Source organism: Phodopus roborovskii, unplaced genomic scaffold (assembly GCF_943737965.1).
Source record: "Phodopus roborovskii unplaced genomic scaffold, PHOROB, whole genome shotgun sequence".
In the NCBI taxonomy this organism is placed as follows: domain Eukaryota; kingdom Metazoa; phylum Chordata; class Mammalia; order Rodentia; family Cricetidae; genus Phodopus; species Phodopus roborovskii.
Window position 1 is genome coordinate 31386580 of NW_026126571.1, and position 23828 is coordinate 31410407.

Consider the following 23828-nt stretch of genomic DNA (forward strand, 5'->3'; position numbering starts at 1 on the left):
TCAAAGCTTTCTCTACTTCTACGAAGTATTTATAAAATACATTCAGAGGAACGTGTTCATGATAAACCCATGCATATTATTTCTATTTTAGAGCTGATCTTTGTGGATTGACACAAATAAGAGACTAGAAGATGTTCTGCAGTTTGTTGTGGGTTATTTTGATCTCACTCTGACACTCCTTGAGACTAACAATGAAGTTTGCTTAGAATCAGAGGGTAGAGCTAGCTACTAACTGACCGAAATGAGCTATAGAGATTTTGGAGTATGGTGGACTACTGCTTGGGTAGCTAGCTCTGTGGTTCTATGGAGGTGAGACCTGCCCAGGTGAGAAAATCTAAGCCTTGACCTTCCACATTCTCCCCATCGCCTGGCTCAAGCATGGTGCCTGTTGGTTTACCCAGTGAGCCCTGGAGAGCCACTTTAGTCTCCACTGAAGGGCAGACTGGAATAGTGGGGGCAGGGAGATGCAAGCTGTCTGCCTGGCCCAGAGCGGAGAAGCTAGAGGGTTGGGGTGCTGTGCCTCGAGGCTTCTCTGTTCTCTTAGTCCTTTAGAGAACGTGTTCTTCACAAAATCATCTCAGTAGTTTGAGCAGTGAGGGTGGGGCAGGAAAGCGAACTGGTTTTTATTTTTTAAAAAGGAAACAACGTCTTCCTCTGGCTGCCCTCTTCAGTCGTCCTCTGAGCACTGCTTTGCCGAGGAACCCGTACACATCGCTCTTTTCTGTGTCCCCAGGGACACCATCTTCTAGCCCCTGGCAGACTGCTTTTGTGAGCTGTTTTTCTCATCTTGTAACTCTTATTTTCATGAAGAGATTAAAAACCAATGTAAGAGGCTGCCTAGGACAGGAAGGTGCTCCACAGTGCATGTAGACCTTGAGTTGAAAGATCCTCCACCAGCGTCCACCAGGTAACGGTGTGTGTGCGCGCGCGCGCGTGTGTGTGTGTGTGTGTGTGTGTGTGTGAGAGAGAGAGAGAGAGAGAGAGAGAGAGAGAGAGGAGAGAGAGAGCGTGCTCCTTTTCACTTTTCACCCTTGAATGTACTAGTAACAATTAGTATCAACTTGAAGGGCAGGACCCTTGATCTCTGTATTTAGGAAGAGTTGTAGAGGTCATAGCTTCTTGTGTCCCAAGGATTCTCTCCGAGGCTGCTAGCCTGACTGTGGAACATCAGTGACAACCTGACAAGTCTAATAACCAACTCAGAACTCAGGGGAGGGGGACTCTTAGAGATTCTGTTTCCTGCCAGGAATTTCCAAGGAGGGAGAGGAATCAGCAAACTTTCTAAAGTAACCCCCCCCACACTGCCCAGCCAGGCTGTGTTCAGTGTCTGGAGGCTAGAGAGGAGCCAGCGGGAGGGAGGCCATTCTTCAGGGTGGGGTATCCATACTTCCTGTGGCCTGAGAAATTAGTGTTGGGGCATGAAGATGGAGCACTGGCCTCATGAGTGATTTCAAGTTCCCACACTACCCATCATCCAGAAGGAACCCCAGCCTCCCTTAGGACCATTTACTTCAGCCAGTCAGATTCAGAAGCCCATCCATGGGTAAGAACTGTCCTGAGGCTTCTGCTCCATAGCCTTGGGTCCTCACCACAAGAGAGCAAGGGGGCATCTCATATCTTCCTCCATCAATCACTCTCTACCTGAATTTTTGGCACAGACTCACTTGGTCGGCTGCACTCGCTGACTGGCTAGATTGGCTAGTGGGATCTAGATGAGCCCCAGGGATTTGCCTGCCTCTATGCCACCCCATTCCTCCAGTGCCAGGGCTATAGATGAACCCAATTACACTCATCTCCTCTGTGGGTTCTGAGAATACAAACTCTACTCCTCAGTCTTTCTGTAGTATCTATTGAAACAAGGTCTCACTAAATCCAGTACTCACCAATCAGCTGGGCTGGCTCTCCCAACTCCCTATCCCCTAGAGTTTTAATCTTATTTCTTTCCCATTACTTTTCTGTGTCTATTCACAGTGCTGGACAGGAGGGAAATTGCTTTCATTTTAAAGATGGAAATGGATGTCAGGGTACCACTCGGGTTGATCTGTTCACAACACATTTGCTTTTTTGTGTTTTGGATAAAGTAATACATTTTAAAAAAAACCGGCCAAAGCAAACAGAATGAAGTTATAAGCAGTAAAGACTGTTGCTGGAAATGACCCCCATGACATAGTAGTTTATCTTCATGGCAGCATGTCATGTTTTTTTTTTGACCAGGGACCATTTGTGTTTAAGATACTATGGTAAAGGATAAGGGAAAGAATGGTATAATTACTTTTGTCAGATGAGACTAAGATAATCTACTCAAGACCATGAAGGGCTTAAGACCACTTCACGATTGTTTCTGTGCATGTCCTGCACTGGCTTTCTCCTCCAGTCTCTTCCAATCCTGCACAACAACGGGCTGTACAACCTAGGAGTGGAATGAGGAAGCTCTTTCACTTTTTCTAGCCCTGAGGTCCAACCAGGGGCAGGAAATACCTGATGCACACCCACCGATCCTTCCACTGAATACTTTAAAATGAGTGGAAGAATTGATGGCTGTGAGGTGGGTGGGGCTGGTTGATGATTGACTCCCAGTGGGCTGGAAGAGGACACAGTGCTGTCCCAAGAGGGTGGTGGCTAAAATAAGATACCCCAAAGGGGACAGGATGCAAAAGGGGTGCAACCTGGAAACAGAAAATGTGACAATCATTTTACTGGGAGTGTGTGGGTTCCAACTAGAGAAAGCACAGGAGAGGGAAATGTCTAAACATTTGAGACATTCTCAAACCTAAAGAAGGCTTGAGAAATGAGAAAGCCCCGATGCCCCCAGCCTTGCTTTCATCCCTCTTTCTGACCAGGCTGGATCCTGAGATAGCAGCAGTTTAAGGCACTCACTTTGGGGGAATGGCCTGCCACCTGTTGCTTGGCCAAAGGCATCCTGTGAGTAGTCCTGCCTGAGAGACCATTTGTCTCTAGGAACAAAAGACAGTATGGAGGGAGAGCTGGCCCTATCAGCGTAAGTTGGGGGCACACTGCCTGGGAAGCTGCGATGGTGTTTCCCTTGCTCTTCCATGCAGTGCTGTGCAGCCTGGTTCCGCCTATCCTCCAGAGTCCTGGTCTCCTCACAGGAGGGTAAAGCAGCAGGGGCCTCCAGAAACATGGACACCCTCTCCCTCCACTGCTTTCTGCAGCCTCTTACCCAGTCTCGAACTACCAGACACTGCTGTACTGTGAAGTGCATACAGTTCCTGTGGTGGCACTCCATTTCTATGCGATCAAACTGGTGGCCCAGAGGGCAGGAGACAGACTGTCCTCAGGACCAGGTCTCCACGTGAAAGCCCAAGCCTGAGATAGCCAGCAATTTTTGTGAGAATTGTGAATGTTCTGGGCATCTGTGTGGACCAGATTAGTTTGGTTTCTGTGGGACTGGTTACAGAGCAGAGTCTAAGAGACAGGGAGTTACTGACCCAAAGGAAAAAGATCCAAGAAATGGGTAAGTGTGATGTAATCATAAGGACAGACACAGAGTCACCACAGCTTGTCTTCTGGAGCTAAAAGCATCTCCAGTGTGAAAAGACAAAGAAGTTACTGGGACAAATGCTGGGTGGTGACATTTGGTATCAAAACTTAAGGACTCCAATATTTGTTTATTAATTTGTGTTTTTTGCTAAGTTGCTTTCTGGACAGTTTCATATGTAGAGGAGCATCTAGGAAATCCATTTGTTCACAAGTGCTCAAGTGGTTTGTTCCCAAAAAGTGTTTTGACTCACCAGAGACCCTGAGATTCTGTAATTAGACATTCATTTTGAGGCCTATGTTGATTAGTCTTGGTTGTCAACTTGACTACATGTGGAATTAAATAAAATCCAAATTGCTGGGCACACATGTGAGGGATTTTTTTCTTAATTAAATTCTTTAATTTATATCTAATCTGGATCTTTGAGGTGGAAAGATCACCTTTAATCTGGGCTATGCTTTCTGCTGGCATGTCCTGTATAAAGGACATGGAAGGAGGAAACATTCTCTTTGCCTGTTAGACCTGTCCTCAACTAACAAATCTATTCTTTCTTTGGCATTAGAGCCTGCTTCTTCTGGATTCCAGTGTATACTGAAGACCAACTGAGAAATTCAGCCTCAAGACTGAAGAACTATTAGATTCTTGGACTTTCCACTGGTAGACAGTTATTGTTGGACTAGCTGGACTATAGCCTGTAAGCTATTCTAATAAGTTCCCTTCTTCTCTCCCCCCCCACACACAGTAGAATATATGTGTCTAATATGTATATGTTTTATCATTTCTGCTCCTCTAGAGAACCCTGACTAATACAAGGCCTGCTCCTGGGCCATGCATTGCCTTTGAAGGTCTGTGCAGCTAGCTATCTTCCAGTAAGGAAACTGGGAAGTAATTGGTGGGTAGAGTGGGCAGGACAAGGATCAAAAGAAAGGCTGTGAGAAACAGGGCATAAGGAAAGAAAGGCCCCTGGAAGAGAGATACTCTCAAGGTGTCTGCAATCCAGGACTGAGATGGAAACAGGGATGCTGTGAGCTCAGGAGCACAGCACATTGACTATGTCCCCTCAGGACTTAGGCTTTCTTTCCCTCTGCTTCCCAGGTACATCCAACCACTCCCCAAACTGGTCCTGCAACAGACCCTTACTCCTGGGTGAGCAGCTGGTCCTGGTTTGCCCAGAGCTTTCCCAGTTTGGGCAGAGCAAGTCCTGTGGTCTGGACCCAGCTAAGCCCCAGGCAGAGCAGGAGGGACCATTGCCAGAAAACAAGGAAAGAATTGTGTCTCTTGGTGATGCTGGGGGTTGGGAGCATCCTCTAGTACTAGGTTCCCAAAGAACCTCAGACAGCCATTCAGTAGGAAATAACTGACCCGCTTAGTTAACTGTTCTTGTGGGTACACAGCCCACTTTCATTCTGCCTGTGGGCTGAAGGAATTGGTGGCAGTGTCCATGTGATCACATTACATGTACTCAGGGTCTTTCTTCTTTGGGTCATTTAGAACTATCTGAAGTATGTATGTGTGACTCCAGCAGCTCTTTCTCTTAGGCTTAGTGTTCCTTTCTACAAGATGCTGTGTTTGGTGTTGCATGTTATATTCAAATCCAACTCTTTGTATATTTTCCCTTCTAGAAACAAAAAATGGAAATCCTTCAGACAGGTGTGAAAGGTATCTTCCCCACAGGTAAGAAGACTACTGTGGGTGGGACTCTTTTCACCAGTCAAGGACCACTGCTCAGTGCCTAGAAAGGGACAAACTTCCCTCCAGGCACCTACAGTAAGGCAAATGTACCACCAGATAATTGAATATATTAGGCCATTAACTGTCAGAGTCTCCAAAGCAAGGGCAAGTTCTGCAAGATAATAACCTTCCATTGTGTAAAACAGAGGCCAGGGAGGGTGGGAGGAGATGAAGATAAAGAGATAGATGGACAGAATGGCCTGCCCGAGACTACCTGAGCATTCTACATTGACTTACCACTTCAGACTTGGACAGAAAGTAGGTTCTGGGAGAATGGAAAAATTGGATCGATGAATCCCCAGGGAAAAGATGCCTTGGGCTCTGACCATCGGGGCACTTTATCCCACAACCCTGGCAGTTGTGTGGTGATTAAAGCAGAGGGGTGAATCCTAATTGGTTTGCACCAATTCCTGTCAGTTTTAATCCTCCTCTTCATAAATATTTCTTACACCTGAGCCTCCCTTACTCCCAAAGACAGAAAGAAAGATGGCTGCATCCCAGGGTCACCACCACTGAGGATCCTCCTGGTGGGCAAATCTGGCTGCGGGAAAAGCGCCACAGGGAACAGCATCCTCTGCCGACAAGCATTCGAGTCCAGGCTCGGAGCCCAGTCAGTGACCAGGACCAGCCAGGCAGAGGTGGGCACATGGAAGGGAAGGAGCTTCCTAGTGGTGGACACGCCTCCCATCTTTGAGTCAAAGGCCCAGAACCAAGACAAGGACATTGGAGACTGCTACCTGCTGTGTGCCCCAGGCCCCCATGTACTGCTGTTGGTGACCCAGCTGGGACGCTTCACAGCCCAGGACACCACAGCCGTGAGGAGGGTGAAGGAGATCTTCGGGGCGGGAGTCATGAGGCACATGATCATCCTCTTCACACACAAGGAAGACCTGGCCAATGAGACCTTGGATGAGTTTGTGACCCACACTGACAACCACAGCCTGCGCAGCCTGGTCCAGGAGTGTGGGAGGAGGTACTGTGCCTTTAATAACAGGGCCTCTGGGGAAGAGCAGCAGGGACAGCTGGCAGAGCTCATGGCCCTGGTGAGGGGGCTGGAGCAGGAGTGTGAGGGCTCCTTCCACAGCAATGACCTCTTCTTTCATGCCCAGGAGTTCCTTAGTGGTGGCAACATTGAGCGCCAGGAAGCCTACAGGTGCTACCTGGTCAAAGTGAGGCAGGAGGTAGAGAGGCAGAGGCGGGAGCTGGAGGAGCAGGAGGGCAGCTGGGCCCTCAAGGTGCTTCTCAGGGGCTCAGAGTGTATGGCTGCACACTTTTGGACCTGTGCTGCTTTTGCATTGTCAATACTAATCTTCCTTGTTATTATTTTGCTCATAATTTTTAATGTTTGATGCTCTGTACTTCATAGATATTTCTAAAGTGTCATGTCAGGATGCTTTGCCATAAACATCACCTTCAGAAAACCACTCTCTTGTTCTGTGAGGCACTGCGGCTCTGAGCCTCTTCTGTTTCCCCTTTAGGATTCTGGTTTGGATTATGCAGAGCTCAGGGAGCCTGCAGAGTAGGAGCAGGAAGGATCAGAGGAACCAGAGGGGTCAGGGACACCAACAGAGAGAACATAGCCCACATAATCAACTGACCAGGATTCATGGGGGCTCACAGAGATCAGGGAGCCAGTAGGGGTCTGACCTAGGTTCCCTGCATGTATGTTATGGCCCAGTAGTTTGGTGTTCTGTGGGACCCCTAACAGTGGGGGTGGGGGGGCTGTCTCTGACTCTTTTACCTACTGGGTTACCTCATCCAGCCTTAATAGGATAGTATGTGTCTTGTCTTATTTCAGCTTGTTATGCAGTGTTTGGTTGATGCCCCTAGGAGGCCTGCTCTTTTCTGAGGGAGGCGGGAGGGTGGATCTAGAGTAGAGGGAAGGTGTGGGGGGGACAGACAATACGGGGAGGGGAGGGACAGGAAACTGCGGTTGGCATGTAATTATGAGAGAAGAATTTAAAAAAATAAATTAATTTTAAAAAAGAAGGAAAGCATTCTGGTTTAGTACCGGCTTCTATCCCCAGTTCTGGTAGAAACTTTCCCATTCTCTACTGATGGATTCAGAAGAGAGCTTGCAGCCCATGCCAACCAATGAAAAGTGACTAAAGGTCTCGGGGGTGGGGGGGAGGAAAGGCAGGGAAAGCCACAGGAAGAGACAAACCCTTGCTCTGAACATTGATGAGATGGAGGAAACCGAGCTCCCCTAGGGTCCGGCTCTAAAGCTGCCTGGTTTCTATATTGTCAATATGTTGGCCAATAACCTCCCCATTGTGTAAGTGATTTGAATTTCAAATCTCTTTACAAACATCTAAAAACATTTTAAATAATGAAGTCTTCATATTGCCTTTATTTCTATCAATTTTAAAAATAACATTTAAAGTTTGTAAATTTATCATACGTAACACTGGTTTTGGAAAGACGATTTTGTTTTTTTATACATTTTTAAAATTTAAATTAGAAACACTCTTATTTTACATATCAACCCCAGTCCCTCTCCCTCCCATCCTCCCATGCCCCCCACCAACCCCTTATCCCCTCTCCTTTCTGCTCTCCTGGGAGGGTGAGGTCTTCCATGGGGGACCATCAAAGTCTGTCAAATCATTTGGGACAGGGCCTAGGCCCTCCGCCATGTGTCTAGGCTGAGAGAGTATCCCTCCATGGGGAATGGGCTCTCAAAGGCCATTCATACTGCACGAAGTCCAAAGCCTGCACGAGCGTCCCAGCTGACCACCTACATTCAGGGTGTTGGTTTAGTCCTAGAAAGAATATTTTCATGTGTCTACAATGTACTTTTAGCACGTCCCCCCATTCCCTACCTGTCTTCCTCCTCTTATTAGTCCCTCTGTTCCCCTAGACAATTTCACTTCTTCCATGTCAGATATCCATACATACATGCATACATACATAGTTTTCATTTATCTATATGAAATCTAGAATCTGCAAAAGATATGCAATATTTGTCTGAAGCTGACTAAATTTGCTTAGTGTAATTAACTCCAGTAGCATCTATTTCCTGACATAGTTTCATTGCTTTTCATAGTAAATAAAATCCTATTGTGATGTGCACAGGTGTTGTGTCCTGTATGGTTTAGGCAACCATATTTACCAAGAGAGAGAGTCAGTCTTCTTCAAGGACAAACTTCCCAATAGGTTCTACAATCCCATGTAGTCATCACTAGACACATATACATATTGGCCACACTAGATGGACTCAGCAGGTAGTATTTATTTGTACACTAGGACACATATGTATAATAACGAAAGGATTAGAGGCCATGGAGCTGAGAGGGAATAAGAAAGACCTAGGAGACATTGGAGGGGTAGAAATGATGTAACTATAGTTGTCATGCTTGAAGAATGAAATAAGCAGAAAAAGGTTCCATTGTCACCACACTTTACTTTTCATTTTCCGATTTTAGATCATTTAGGTTCAATAATTGAGCTGTTGTTAGCAATGCTTAGTGCCGCCATAGACACTGATGTGTGGTTGTCTCTGTGGTGTGAATATGGATGAATATGCATGAACATAGCAACCTGTGTACTTCCCCTATATCAGGGCACAGAGTAAACATTCCCATTTCCAAAGGAAGAACAGGAGGACAGTATGGAAACACTGGACCAAAACCGAGGAAATCAGATGCCTTGTCATTCTATATGCTATAGCTGGGTTACATGGTCTATCTATTTTTAGTTTCCTAAAGATGCTAATTTCCATGGTAGCTGAACTAGTTTACATCCACACCCGCAGTGTATAAGTATCCTCCTTTTCCCTGCATCCTCTCCAGAAGAGGGTTCCAGGCCCCTTAGACCTGGAGTTACAGGCAGTTGAGAATTGCTTGATGTGATTTCTGGGAAACCAACTCTGGTCCTCTGAAACACACTCACTCTTAACTGCTGAGCCATCCTTCCAACCCCTCAAGAAATTTGCATTTTTCTAATGGTTAGTAATGCAGACATTTTTTTCTTATGCTTTTTGGTCATTTGCAGTCCATCTTTTGAGAAATGTCTGAGTGTTTGAGTGTGATCAATCCTTTCATCTCCTGTTTCTTCCTCTGTCTTACACTTTTCATTGTAGAGTTTTTCATTTTCTTGGAAGCTTTACTCCAAAGCATTTCTCTCACTCATCCTGGAGCTGCCTTTTCCACTAGACTGGCTGGCCAGAGAGACCCTGGGATCCGCTTGCATCCCTTTCCCTCCAGTTCTGGAATCACAGATGTGCACCACTGAGCTTTGGTTTTATATGGACACATGTTTGGTGTTGGGCAAGTACTTTACCCACCACCCCAAATCCATCTTCCTAATCTGATTTTCACACACACACACACACACACACACACACACACACACACACAGACTAATTTTATTTCTATTTGTGTGTGTGCATGTGTGTCTGTATGGAAATGTGCACGTGTGAGTGCAGCGCCGCTGGAGGCCACAAAAGGGCATAGGACTACCTCGAGCTGCAGTCACAGGCTATTGTGAGCTGCCTGGTGTGGCTGCTGGGATTCAAACTCTGGTTTTGGAGAAGAGCAATATGCGATCTTATCCCTTGAGCCGGTTCTCCAACTCATTTTCACCGTTTTCTTTTTGTATTTTAAGACAGGGCTTCTCTGTGTAGCTTTGTAGACCAGGCTGGCCTCAAACTCACAGAGATCTGCCTGCCTCTGCCTCTGCCTCCTGAATTCTGGGATTAAAGGCATGTGCCACCACCACCCAGCCCACCTTTTGTTTATTTTTTTAAAATGGCTGAAGAATTAAGGAGAATAATGTTATAGCTTCACACATGGAAATTATATGTGATTTAAAATTCAGTGCTCATCAAATTTTATGAATATGTAGCCTCTTGATCATAGTGGCTTTTGTGTCTATGCTGTCTACTATACAATCTTCCAAGCCCAAGATACGCATCTTCAGGCCTTTTAATCACTGACCTTAGATTCTCTTCTTCCTGTGTTTCTTGACTGCTCACATTGTGTTCCTTGGGGTGAGACCCACGCTGCTCTTATGACCTCTTCACCCAGTTCCCACTCATGCCCAAGCCTCTTGACTTCATTCTCTTCTATACTCAGAGCCCCCTGCTTCAGACACACTGCCCTTATCCTTTCTTGGGGTTGGAGAGATGATGGAGACATATATAAATTATATATATATATATATATAATTTAAATTAGAAACAATTAATTTACCTATCAGTCCCAGTTCCCTCTCCCTCCCATCCTCCCATGCCCCACACCAACACACCAACCTCCCATCCACTCCCCAGGGAGGGTGAGACCTTCCATGGGGGATCATCAAAGTCTGTCATATCATTTGTGGAAGGGCCTAGTCGCCACCCCCCCAAGGCTCTAGGCTAAGGGAGGAAGTCCATTCATGAGAAATTGGCTTCCAAAATCCATTTGTGTACTAGGGATAAATACTGATTCCACTGCCAGAGACCTCGTAGACTGCCCAGGTCTCCTAACTGACACCCACATTCAGGGGCCTGGTTCCATTCTATGCTGGTTCCCCAGCTGTCAGACTGGGGTTCATGAGCTTCCACTTGCTCAGGGGACCTGACTTTCACAGCCTCTTTATTCTCTTGCTTTTATTCTGATCCTCCTGTCTTACTTCTTATGTCTTACTTCTAGCTTTTTCCAGATTCTTCTCTATCTAGTTTCAAAACTGTCTTTCTCTCAGGAGACTTGAAGCAATAAAGAAAATACAAAAGTTGTTTCTCATTGCTCAAAAGAACATTCCTAGGGCAAGGGACAAGGAGTTAAGCCATTACCATGGCAACACAAGGGCCCAAGGTTACCATGACATTGGGGGGGGGGGCATACAGTGAGATAAGCTTTGAGACATAAATAAGCCTTTTGTTAACACACTGGCAAGGGAAGAATTGGCATGATTTTCCTGATAGCCTTGGTTGGACATCTATGACTCTGACTTTGCGAAAGCTGTAAAGTTTTAAATTTATGTTCTACTTAGTCTAGTTTGAATGTGCTTTGAGGAAAAGGTGAGCTAATTGTGTGTTGTTAGTCTAAGCCAAAAGGAACAGAGCAGGCTTTTAAGCATCTATAGCCCTCATGGGACAAAAAGATCTAATTATGAAGCATGCCCTAGTATACATTCTATATGTAAAAACCATACAGCTAAATGAAAAGTCACCTAACTACCCACAGACATACGTGCCCATAAGACTGAGATGCAATCATGAGATTACATACTACAATGCAGGTATTGGGGAGACACCAAACTGCTTTAGCAAAGTGAGCAACAGTTTCCAGAGTTGATGGTTCTGCAGATCTTGTTTGGACAGGATTAACTGTTGCCAGGACTTCTCTTGTCCTGCAAGGTCCTGCTGCTGCTTCAGCCCCAAATAAACACAGAGACACTATATTAGTTATAAAATGGTTGGCTGATGGGCTAGGGCTTCTTATTGGCTAGCTCTGTCTTAATTATTAACCCATTACTACTAATCTATGTACTTCTACATGGTCTTATCTTACCAGAGAATGTTTGGTGTGTCCTTTCTTCCCAGTCCCTACATGGCCTCTTCTCCCAGTCTCTCTCTGCCTACCTTTCCCAGAATTCTCATCTTCTAGTTGTGCCTATCTTCCTGCCTCTATTGGCCAAACTATTTTATTAATCAACCAATAAGAAAAAACATATATACAGAAGGACATCCCTCATCATTTACCCTCCATCAGATAACCATTCCTCTGCTGGGTTGACATCTGAACACGAGTTGTCACCTACTGTAACTCTCACAGCCCCTGGCAATTTACATAATGTTATTAATAAGAAAACTGGTTTATCTGATTCCAGGGAGTCAATGAGAGTGCAACTGAGGTCCCCAGCATAGTCAGAGATGGGGGGAAGGGGAAGGGCTGATGGCAGAAATCCCCTGAAGAGGCTCAGTGCCCCTGGGTAATATACAAGTTAATTAAAATAGCTATAATAATCAAACCACACATAATCAGAACGGTGACTGCTACGATGTGGGAACACGTGCACGCTTTGACTCTGCAAAGCTTCTTAGCCGCCCAGCTGCCCTCCTGCTCCTCCAGCTCCCGCCTCTGCCTCTCTACCTCCTGCCTCACTTTGACCAGGTAGCACCTGTAGGCTTCCTGGCGCTCACTGTTGCCACCACTGAGGAACACATGGGCATGCAAGAAGAGGTCATTGCTGTGGAAGGAGCCCTCACACTCCTGCTCCAGCCCCCTCACCAGGGCCATGAGCTCTGCCAGCTGTCCCTGCTGCTCTTCCCCAGAGGCCCTGTTATTAAAGGCACAGTACCTCCTCCCACACTCCTGGACCAGGCTGCGCAGGCTGTGGTTGTCAGTGTGGGTCACAAACTCATCCAAGGTCTCATTGGCCAGGTCTTCCTTGTGTGTGAAGAGGATGATCATGTGCCTCATGACTCCCGCCCCGAAGATCTCCTTCACCCTCCTCACGGCTGTGGTGTCCTGGGCTGTGAAGCGTCCCAGCTGGGTCACCAACAGCAGTACATGGGGGCCTGGGGCACACAGCAGGTAGCAGTCTCCAATGTCCTTGTCTTGGTTCTGGGCCTTTGACTCAAAGATGGGAGGCGTGTCCACCACTAGGAAGCTCCTTCCCTTCCATGTGCCCACTTCTGCCTGGCTGGTCCTGGTCACTGACTGGGCTCCGAGCCTGGACTCGAATGCTTGTCGGCAGAGGATGCTGTTCCCTGTGGCGCTTTTCCCGCAGCCAGATTTGCCCACCAGGAGGATCCTCAGCCAGCAGGATTCTGCTACATAGCAGGCTTCCCTGCTCCCTGTGGGCAAGAGATGGTTTGTGCCTCACTTAGTAATTCTTCAGGCTGTGATGGTTGTGGGTCCTTGCAGATAGCTCCCCGTTCCCAGAAAAATAGGTGTCATTCAAATGTTCCCAACTCTGCCTATAATTTTAGGTGGTTCTTGACTTTGAAGTCCCTGTTGGGAGCCCATCCTAGGACACACAGGCAGGGGGTGGGACTGCCCGGGAAGAAGAGGTTCCATCTGAACCACAAAAATTTGTAATTTCTGAAGATAAGGTCCTTGTGCTCTCCTCAGGAGGAGAGCACTGGGATTTGAGATGTCTGGGAAATGCTACAGAGTGGGCTGCTGAAGAAGGGTGGAAGAGATGATGGCTGGAAACACTTAGAACTAGACATGCTAGAGAGGCCGTCTATCTGCCGGGTGTGGCCCAGGGCCTATAACAAAAGCAGTGCTGGAGGACCCCATGAAGCCAGAGTTCAAATCTCCAGCATGGAAGGGCTCAGGATCTGGGACTGGCTTATGAGTCCAAATGAATTTTAAGTGCACTATAGACGCCGTTTGGGGGAAGCTGAGGGTGTGGCTCAGTTGTAGAATGCCCATTCAGCAGGTGTGAGGCTAAGTATTCTCAGTGTCACAGAAAATAAAATCTGTTAAAATTTATTTTACTCCTTTTACTCTGTCTCTCCCTTAGTGTTTTGAAGCATTTTGTAAGAAATAGTAGCTTTAGGGACTCTTTCTTTCTTCCTTTTTTTTTCTTTTGCACAGCTGAGAGGGGATGAGGGAAGAAAGAGAAACTATGTGAGCACATGTGTATGTATGTGTACATATATGTACATTAAAACAACAGTGGCTTGGACACAAGAGATTTGGTGACAAGGGAAACAGCAGTGGCCTTTTTCTTCTTGATCTTAACAGAGTGTCTGACCCTGGTCCCCCAAGAGGTGGGATAAGGGACAGTGGCTCCTTCCCATTCTTAATTTCTTCAGGGCCTTGGTGCTTTCTTACCTTCAGCTATGGTTCCATACGTGCCCTTCTTAAGGCCTTCCATTCTTTTCTGGAACCAAAATAGGAAATGAAGTAAAGTCAGGTCCATGTGGGAACTGGTAAGACACTTTGACCCAGATCCTTGTGTGACCATTTCCATTGCTAACTCTCCCACCTGTGCTAGATGAGGCAGGGTCACCCCTGTACAATGTGCTTTTGTGGGAAAGCAGATGTTTTACAATAGATGAACTGATGATCTCACCAAGCTAGAAGTATGGAATGTGGGAACTGTTCTTCTATGAGCAAGAACTGGACTTTAAAAAACTGAACCAAAGTAGATGAGTCTGCCAGGATAGAGAAAACAATTGCTGTGCTATGAATACATTGGTTTGTTGGAAGCACCAGGCATTTCCAGCATTGTAAAATGTTCCAGAGGCAAAGAGGCAAACACAACATGCTTCCCCTGAGTGGATAGAATGGAGGATGGCAACTCCTCCAGGAACTGCCCTGAGAGGAAGGAGGACAGGAGGTCTGGCAAGACTTCCTCCCCACAGAGGATGAGGAGGAGACTGTGGTGCCATCATAGAAAGTGTCAGCGTTCAGGACAAGATAGAATTCCCATGGGGGAGTTCACCAAGTATCTTCCCTGCTTGGTTCAGAGGCTCTGCTCTACCAAATAATCACCATTTTTGTATTTTAGCACATTCAGCCACAGACTGCAGCAACCATGCATAAATATCCTGTTCAAAGTGGTATAATGCTGTGTCACTGGCTTGGGTGTGATGGAAAGGGAAGCCTTTGGTAAGAAGGGCTAGCCTGTGACACCAGCCACCCCTGCATGAAGTCTTAGCTCATGTTAGTAAGTTTGTTTTTAAAAGCTTGTAGTTTTAAAACACATTTGTGCTTTCATTTGCACATGAAAAAACAGAGTTAAAAAGATAAACAATAAAAACAAAATTAAAAACCATGGAATGAAAACAACTAACTACCATTTGCAACAAGGAAACAAATGGTTTGCTGCTCTCCTGCAGGTGCTCCACCCGATTAAAACATACAACATCACAAGTGTGCTTCATGATTGTTCATTTTCTCCCTCAGTCTCCTGTCTCATTCTTCATTCTAACCTTCATAGCAATCAGTATTTTCATGGTTTTATGTGTTTGAGTATTTGCATATGTATTTAGATATTTAGACAATTCTCAGTCCTGTTTTTGCATGTATTTCTACATAAATGCTATTTTTGCAACAGCTTTTTTTTTATTAATAGACATCCAAGTTGTTCTGTAATCATTTCTTTTCACTACAAAAAATACTGTAAGATAATCCTCACAGGCACCTCTTGGCACTCCTGTTGAAAATCTAGGGTACACATTTTATTCTAGCTGGATATGGCCAGGTTTAACTCTTGAGTGGGTCCAGTCAGCTCTTGCTTACCCCAGCATCCCAGGAGAAGCTCCAAATCTCCATAGGTGTTCCATGGTGACACACTGCGTTTTTTATCACACTTGTGAACACAGGGCTGACCATTACTGAATTTAAGATATGGCATGGCTTGTGTGCTACTTATAGTTGCTTCTCTTATTTTGTCTTTCACAATTTTATTTTGCAAAGACAAATGGCTTTTCTTGGACTTCTTCATAAGAATCCATCAATTCTTTTCCCATTTCCGGAATGTCTTAAGGCACCCGTCTCCTCCTCTGCCCTGTCTCCTCCTCTTCCCTGTTCTGATTGCCCACCTCCACATCCCCCGTCTTCCCTACGCCACTCTTCTTCCCCTCCTTTCCTTGCGCCCAGAGAAGAGCAGCTGCCTCACAGCCATCTCTTACATACTGCTCTTATCACTGTAGGCACATCTGGTTCTTAGGAAAATTCTTCAAGTCATAGAGCACTGTTTCTACTAATAGTTCGAGATTTGAATGTGAAAGATACAGTGTCAGTTTCAACAAAGCTGAACTTCCCCACCATGACTGTCCTGTGTAGACACTAATCATGTCCAGGATTTTTACATGCTTTTTTTCTTCTGTGCCCCCTATGCTGTTATTTATAGGCCACTTTAAAGTTACATGACCTGCCCAGAGTCAGACAATTGCCTTATAGCTAACTCTCCTTTTCTCTGAGTTATCTCTTGAGATTTCTCAGCCAGTGGGAAGTTGGGGGGAGACCATTCCCAATAAATCAACAATTTTCCCTTCATGGAAACCTATGTATGATGCTGCTGTCCCGTGCTTTGAACACAAACTAGTATTGACTGTTGGAAATCTCCCCAAAACTAACACAGAGAATTGTACTTATATGTCTAAGTTCATGTTTTCACAAAATAAAAATACCACCATGTCAGCCAAAAGAATTACTCAAAGATAAGATCACTTAGGAGTGTCTGTTCTATTTTGAAGAATTTCATTTAGAGCCTGACTTGGTTCTCAGTGTCACTTGCATGTATGCAATGTGGCTGTCACAACCAAATTCAGCACCATTAGCAGGGAAGGTTCTGAATCAGTTTCTGAAAAATCAGACAAGAGATGTATGTCCCACTCAGGGAGAAGAACAAATGCCCAGAGATGAGACAGAGAGCTTGCGATAGAGACACTAAATGAGTCCCAGACCACGAAGGAGAGAGACTGACAACAGCCTCGGAAAAGGAAGGGGAAAGAAGGGGTCGTATGATGGGTGTGAAGAGATGTTGTGGCTGTTAGCCTGCAGAGCACACTGCGGTGGGGAGACTGAGAATGATCATAGATCTCTTCTCCAAAAAGGAAACTGCTGCTTATTTTCCACAGTGTGGATGCAGACAGGCAGTGTGTGAGTGGAGGCAGATGACAAGGGGCAGGTATCACTCAGGGGAAAAGCAAATACACAAAATGAGCATTCTTGTCTGAAACCAGCCAGGCTGATTTATCACGGCACTTTATTTTACCGAGCAATGAGAACACAGTGCAGGGAGTTACTTTATGAGAGATGGCCTTTTTGTCTTCCCTATTCTTAAGTACCAGGCTGGCAGCTATGATGCAGGGCAAAGCAAGGGCTGCCCAAGCTTGACTTTGAGGGCCAGGACACCAGTGAAGAGCTGAAGATGCTCACCTCCACCTGCAATCCCAGCATCGCACACAGTGAAGCAGCCGGTGGAGGTAGGAGAATTGGCTGGAAGCTGTCAGGCCAGCTAGCCCATGGTATAGCAGACACAAGAAAGATGCTGTTTGCACCAAGGATAAGGGTAGATGTTACTTCAGAAAGTTGTCCTCTGACTTCCACAAGTGTCCTGTGGCACCAGAGTGTGCCTGGACTCTCTCACACAACTAAAAGTAGACACAAACATTTTTACTGATTCTGCCCCTCCCCTATTCTTTTATATCCAGGTACTGGAGTCACAGGGCAGGTTAGTGACTAAGAGTCCAGGAAACAGCACCCTCTCCTTAGTAAGGTTCAGCTGACAAGGGGTGTTCATGTGAGCCTTGAACTCAAGGTTGTTGACCTACCACAGTGTTGAGGTGTGTATGGGAAAGGTATGGGCTACCCGGGCTGGTTTTCAGAATACGATCTATTGTAAGGTGGAGTTCAATGACTGGTCTTCTAAGGAAAGACTGGATCACGAGGGAGAGAATATAAAGATTCCACCCTGGCCTGTAGAACCTTAACCACCTATCCCAACATCCTTGATGTGAGGCCAGTCTAGTCTGAGTGGACCTTTGAAGTGTCTGGGGTAAAATGGAGAGGTGTGCGCCACCTGCTGGGGAGTTTGGGAAAGCCTGTGGACAGGGGAACTGTTTCCCATCTGTCAAAGTCAAGAGCATTCTTTTAGCTGTTGAATTGAGGGTTTCAGAGAAGACACAGGCAATGGGTTGGAAAGCCCCAGCATCCCCATGGGCTGGGATCTGTCCCAGAATATGTTGTCACTGATGCTCACTTCACTGTCCAGGGGATCCAAAGTGCTAGAGCTCCCATGAGGGCCCGGGTAGAGAGAAGCAGAGAGGCTCCCCAGTGGTCCTCCCAGCCCCCAGTGGCTGTCAGAGCCATGGTGTTTTCCTCCTTACCCGGGGCTCGGCCTCCGTCACCAGCATGAGTCCCTTGCAGGCAGGAGGAGCGATTGTGCCTGATGAATGGTGCTCTCACAGGATGGCCACTTGCCGAGCTGTGAATCCAGAGTCAGGGAGAGAAGAAAAACCACTGTGATACAGCACACACCACTGCCCAGCAGACTGTCCCCTTCAGTCGGTGGAAAGGCTGTGAATGCCGACCCAACATCCGCCAGAACACAGCAGAAGAGCTGTGGTGAACGGCCTCTTCCTGTGGAAAGCGGCTGGGCTGCCCTGCCCTACTCATTTCCCCTTCAGGAAGGTATGCGCACACCCCATAATGGGGGCCAGAAAGTGGGGGACAGCCCCCTCCCCTGGGTTCAAGAAAGCCCTTTTATGACTGGAAAGTGCTGAAACCCAGATTTCCCCCATTAGTACTCAAGGTGAGCATCTGTACTCCCCCAAGACCTGGGTCCTACATGACCTCTGTGTCTTTAGAACCGTCCCCTAAAGAGGAGCAGAAATGCACTGGTGGTGCCAGAGGGCCTAGATAAGCCCTCAAAGGACAGCTGAGCTCACACATGAGACTGGGTGCTGGCTGCCTCTTTGCTATGTGACAGAGCCTTAGGTGGCTCAGCTATGGGAAGTTCCGGTGGACTGGGAGCAGAAGGGAGTTTTGTTTATTTGTTTTTGGTTTTGTTTTTACTTGATTGCATTTGTTAAGTTTGAGCCTTGAACATATAACACAGCTTTGGCTTATGCAGGTGGTTTTCATCTCAGAAAATTCCCCTATGATGTTTTCTGTTGGCAAGGAAGTGTGGTTGGCTTTAGATTATGAACACTAGGATTTAAAGGGATCTGGAGGTGACATGCTAAGACGCTGCAGGAAGGAGGGGGTGGTTAGTTTGAAACCATATAGATACATCCCTCTGTATCCATTTTCAAGAGAAGACATAACTCAAGCTGAGCATGGTGGCTTATTCTTATCCCTGTTTGTCGGGGGGCTGAAGCAGGAGGATTGCCTTGAGTTAGAAGGCAGCCTAAGCCACTGAGTGAGACTGTCTAACAAGAAGCTATAGCTCTTCTTCAAGAGGATGTGGTAGCAACCTTTATTGGTGCCACAAATTATAACTCCCAGGAAAAGGAAAATCGATTTTCTTCAATGAAGTGACACTGGGTACCAACCACACCCTAGGGCAGGACTCATGCTCAGGAGCATCGGCTAACAAATCCAAATTCATGTTGTTAAGACATAAAACAAAACAAAAAAAAGCATGAGGTTCTGAGAGGTGGGAGGTGGGGAGGATTTGGGAGGACTTGGAGAATGTGAGAGAATATGACCAGAATATATTATATGAAATTATCAAAGAATAAATTTTAAAAGGAAAAGAAAATGCTTGTTTTCTGTGTGGTATGACTTTGTCCCCATTTGTAAGCTACCAGGTGTATTCACCATTTTAAGGGAAGAATGGCCCACAGGAATGATGAAAATGTATAAAGGAAGCTTTAGTTAGACAAATTTAATTTTTTAAAACTCTGAATGAAAATAGTTAAAGATGAGACTCATCACCTCAAAGCCTTTGTAAAGCTGATGCGCTGATGCCATGTTTTCCATACTGCGGGCTCTGAGCCGAGTTCTAAGTATTCAATTTTTAAAAGATTTCCTTCGTAGTTAAAACACCTAAGACCAGCAGGGCGGTGGTAGTGCACGCCTTTAATCTAGCACTTGGGAGGCAGAGGCAGGCTCATCTCTGAGTTCGAGACCAGACTTGTCTACAAGAGCTAGTTCCAGGACAGCCTCCAAAGCCACAGAGAAACCCTATCTTGAAAAAACAAACAAACAAACAAAAAATCTAAGACCAGAGCTATCTGCTATTCTGGTCCCCAATGCCCATCTTTTTGTAGACCAGCAGGTATATGAGGAAGGCCACACCCAGGAAGATAGTCACGCCCTTCTTGTAGGATTTCTGCCATTCCCACAACCTAGTTAGAAGCCTGGTGTGCAGGGGTCTGTGCATGCGTGTTGCCACCATCTCTGCCACCTTGGTGAGTTGGTCCTGGGGATCAGCGCTCCGCATGGTCTTCACCAGATCATACACTTCATTGGAGTAGTACGTGCCGCCGTGCTCCCTCACCAGGCGAGCGACCAAGTTTAGCAGCTGCTCAGCTTGTGCCTCACGCTCATGGCCAGTAGCGAGGTTGTTCAGGGCGCACACACGACCCCCGCACTCTGTTACCAGCTTCCGCAGCGCGTGGTTATCAGTGCAGCGCACATAATCCTGGATCGACTCTCCAGCTAGGTCTTCCTTTCTAGTGAACACCACAACAGTCCGCGCCATCACCTGTTCCCCGAACACCCGCTTCACCCCAGCCAGCGCCTGGCAGTCCTGGGTGGTGAAGCGACCTAGCTGGGTGACCAGCAGCAGCACATGCGGCCCGGGTGATGACAGTAGGAAACAGCGGGCTGTCTCCATGCACCCAGGGTCGGTCTGCAGAACCTCAGAGCTGAAGATATCTGGGGTGTCCACCACCTCCACGTAGCAGGTGGCCCATCTCCTGTTGGCGCGGGAGCAGGCTCTGGTGACAGGCACAGCCCCCAGCTTGGACAGAAAGCACTTCTGGCCCAGGATGCTGTTACCAGTGGCACTCTTGCCAGTCCCGGTTCTACCTACCAGGATGAGCCTCAGCAGGGGCACCCTTGGGGCCGGTGAATCCTCCTCCAAGCCTGAGGACCAGATATGGCAGCATTAAGTCATAGTCATGGCTTTCCCCTGGAACTCACCTGTGTTCTAGCCTTCAGCACAAATGGGAAGAACCCACATGCCATGCTCCCCTTGGGAGCCTGGTGCTCTCATCTGTTTGGGCTCTCTGAGCTCAGGCTCCTCCCTATCTTTCCTCTCCGCCTTTGGATTTCCTGCACCCGCAAATGCTCCTGCGTTTCTGAAAGTGGTCATTATAACTCCTGGGTCTACCAGGGCCTCTGGTCCTGCATACAAAGGCCAACCTGATGCTGATTTGACTCTGATGTACCCCCAGATGCTGGCCATCAAGCACAGGGGAGCCCCTCAGTCCCAGACACAGGTTGAATCTCAGCCAACCAAAATGTTCCTTGCGTAAGAGCAGAAAGTGCTCAGTCTAGGACACATCTCTCTCTTTTGCAACAGTGGAGATAATGTGGGGCTTTCTCCCGGGTTGTGAGAAAGTTAGAGAGGACTCACTCACCACCTTTCATGTTTCTTGTCGTAAGCTGACTCCCTAAAGAGAATGTCTCCCCTTTTACATAATATTTTGTTATATTTTATTTATGGGGGGGTTATACCACTGTGTCCTATGGAGGCTAAAGGTCAAGTTTCAAGAGTCATTTCCCTCCTTCCATCATGTGTGCTCAGGAGCTGAAATCAGCTTATCAGGCTTGGCTGCTTATGCCTTTAGTCAGCTTCCTGACCCCCAAACTCCAAATACCCAGTTAATCTTTTGTTCTGATACTGGAGACTTGATGAGTGAGGCTCACTCTAGTACTGGATTTCCCATCCTCTGTGTAATTTTTGTGGAGACCAGAGTAGGTTTAGGATGCACCTTCATGCTAGGAACCAGTGACAGGCTAGACAAAGCTGTGAGCGCCTCTCAGCAGGGCAAGGCCAGAGACACAGCCAAATACAGGACCCAGGTCCTGCTGGTTCATCCCAGGACCTTCCAGACCTGAGGAAGCTCCACCTAATTCTTACCCTTAGCCCCCACCCCAGCCAGGATGCACTGAGAGAAGGGCTCTTACCATAGATGCTTTCCTCGTCTCTTGCCATCTTCCTTCCTCCCATGCTTCTTAGATGACTCTCAGTTATTTTCTCATTCATGTGCTCATTCCTGCAAATGGACAAAACCCAAACACAATGCCAGGCAAAGTCTAAAGAGCAGGGTCCCTGGAGTGGCAAAGCAAGGCCTTAAGGGACAGGCATGTGTCCAGACAAGATGGGTGCCTTTTGTCCACTGTAGCAAAATCTGCTATTCCTTCTTAGATATGGCATCTGGATTTTGAAGATGAACATCTGGTTGCAGTGCTAGCTTGACACCCCGAGCTTGCTCTACTGATGCTGGTATAGGTATACAAAGTTGTCTGATGAGTTTCTAAGCCCCTGTTTTTAGTAACGTCCCTTCCACCACTGATGCTCTGACTATAACATCATCTGATACAACCAAGCATTCTCTGGTCATGTGTGCATGATCCCAGGAGTTCCTCAGCACAAAAGCACAACGTCTGCTGCTCCAGCCTCATTTCCACCTGACAGCCTCAGCCTGTGGCTGCACAGACACCAGACTCAGCCTGTGCAACCCACTCTGGCTTTTCTCTTGTGAGAGCTTTGCTCCCACATTCCTGTCTGAGTCCTTATCTGCATTTCTCTATAATTTCAGAATCTATCTCTTTGTCTCCACTATGGGTGACATGGTTCCTCCCACCCTCCCTCCTGTGGGCAATGCACACAGAGAAAAGGAAAATGCTAACTCAGCAGCCTATCTCCCAAGAGGAGCTTTGGGAACAGGTTGGGTAAACCTCGCTTCTCCATCTCCAAAGCCTTTAGTAGAAGTCACTGTTTGGTTCTGTGTCACTGCTCTGGGTACAGAAATCAACAAATTGCCATAAATGATGCAGAAATAAGAAACAGCTGTAAGACTGAGAGCAATGAACAAGACCTCGGCAGGAGCTTGAAGACCTTATCCAGGAGGAAAATGAGAGTGTGTGGACAGGCCACTAGAACTCCCCAGAGTTCAGAGCGGAAGCTGACATTGTTTTCAAGAGAAAAATAACATCTTGAGTGAAATTTTGGGTTACAAATGGTTTTATGGTCTGGGCTTATAAAACATGACAATTCTATGTGCTTCAGAGAGCTCAGCAGTCACCCAGCTCCTTGCCTCCAGGCTTGATGTTTAAGTGTTCCCCCCAACATCCCATTTCTTGGACCTATCCTCAGTGGCTCTGACACAAGTGGGACATTTGTCATGAGCCTAATCCACACTCAGCTTTTGAAAACGAGCTATTTCTCAAACTCAGGAGTGGGACAAAGTTGAATCAGGAAGTGAAGGTTTAAATGACAGGTGGGACTAGGCTTGATGACCAAGTTCCACTCCTCTGAGGTCTGCTAGAGGCTCCCCTTCACACACAGGTAGTGAGAAGGGGCTTCAGAGGGGTGCAGACTTGGTACAACGAGACTGGCCTTACAAGCATGGTGTATGGGAGCACAGGAGTTCTTTTGCTTTTGCTGAATGTTCAGTTTGAAGAATGGTGTCTTCTAAACTGCATTTTGTTTCTGGAAGGTGATCTAGAATAAATTTCTCTTACCGCATGAAAGTAGTATGGGAAGAGACGAGTTTTGTTCATCAAGAATATGTGTACTCCTAAAACTTCCTCTGAACTTGCTCAAGTTGAAATCCAGACCATCGCTCAAGCATCTGGAAGCCTGCACTTGCCTGTGCCGCATGCACTGCACAGTGCTTTGCAAAATGCAGGTGTGGAGGCAGCAGACACATTGGTCTCACAGCCAAGACCCCTCTTAACCCCAGCTCACAGGCTCAGGCTCACCTTTCTTGGTAACAGACTCTGAAGTGGCCCAGAGAAGCCCCGGCCTCCTGCCTTCCCTTCAGCGGTGAATACAGAGGTCTCTGGGTGTTGAGGGCGGAGCAGAAAGGAAGTCACTGGGCGGCCTGGGTCTCAGAGATCAGGAAACTGAGAGAATGGCCGGATGATGATGGTTTAAAGAGACAGAAACATGGGAGGGAAGAGGGAGTTAGGAGAAAGAGAAGGGGAGAAGAGGAGGGGAGAGGAGGACATGAGGGACCAGGAAGATTGAG

The 23828-nt window shown here is 46.9% G+C and overlaps 2 protein-coding genes across 4 annotated transcripts; one reads left to right on the plus strand and one right to left on the minus strand.

Annotated features, from left to right (window-relative positions):
- Nucleotides 1-710: 710 nt before the first annotated feature.
- Nucleotides 711-7099, plus strand: LOC127235677 (GTPase IMAP family member 3). Of its 3 annotated transcripts, none has more exons than XM_051203035.1 (4): nucleotides 711-907; nucleotides 4062-4193; nucleotides 4293-5173; nucleotides 5705-7099. In XM_051203035.1, exons 3-4 carry the CDS (start codon nucleotides 5131-5133, stop codon nucleotides 6577-6579), a joined length of 918 nt encoding a protein of 305 aa, XP_051058992.1. In that variant the 5' UTR covers nucleotides 711-907; nucleotides 4062-4193; nucleotides 4293-5130; the 3' UTR covers nucleotides 6580-7099. The 3 variants fall into 3 exon arrangements, with proteins under 3 accessions (XP_051058992.1, XP_051058994.1, XP_051058993.1); XM_051203037.1 differs by having other exon boundaries at nucleotides 5122-5173; XM_051203036.1 differs by lacking the exon at nucleotides 711-907 and adding an exon at nucleotides 3345-3475.
- Nucleotides 7100-8442: 1343 nt separating this feature from the next.
- Nucleotides 8443-23685, minus strand: LOC127235628 (uncharacterized). Its single transcript, XM_051202977.1, has 7 exons — nucleotides 23320-23685; nucleotides 21760-21848; nucleotides 19854-20712; nucleotides 18006-18103; nucleotides 17056-17261; nucleotides 13999-14047; nucleotides 8443-13010 (listed from the first exon to the last, which is right to left on the minus strand). The coding sequence occupies exons 1-7, from the start codon at nucleotides 23322-23324 to the stop codon at nucleotides 12130-12132; spliced, it is 2187 nt and encodes a 728-aa protein (XP_051058934.1). The 5' UTR covers nucleotides 23325-23685; the 3' UTR covers nucleotides 8443-12129.
- Between the last annotated feature and the right edge of the window lie 143 nt (nucleotides 23686-23828).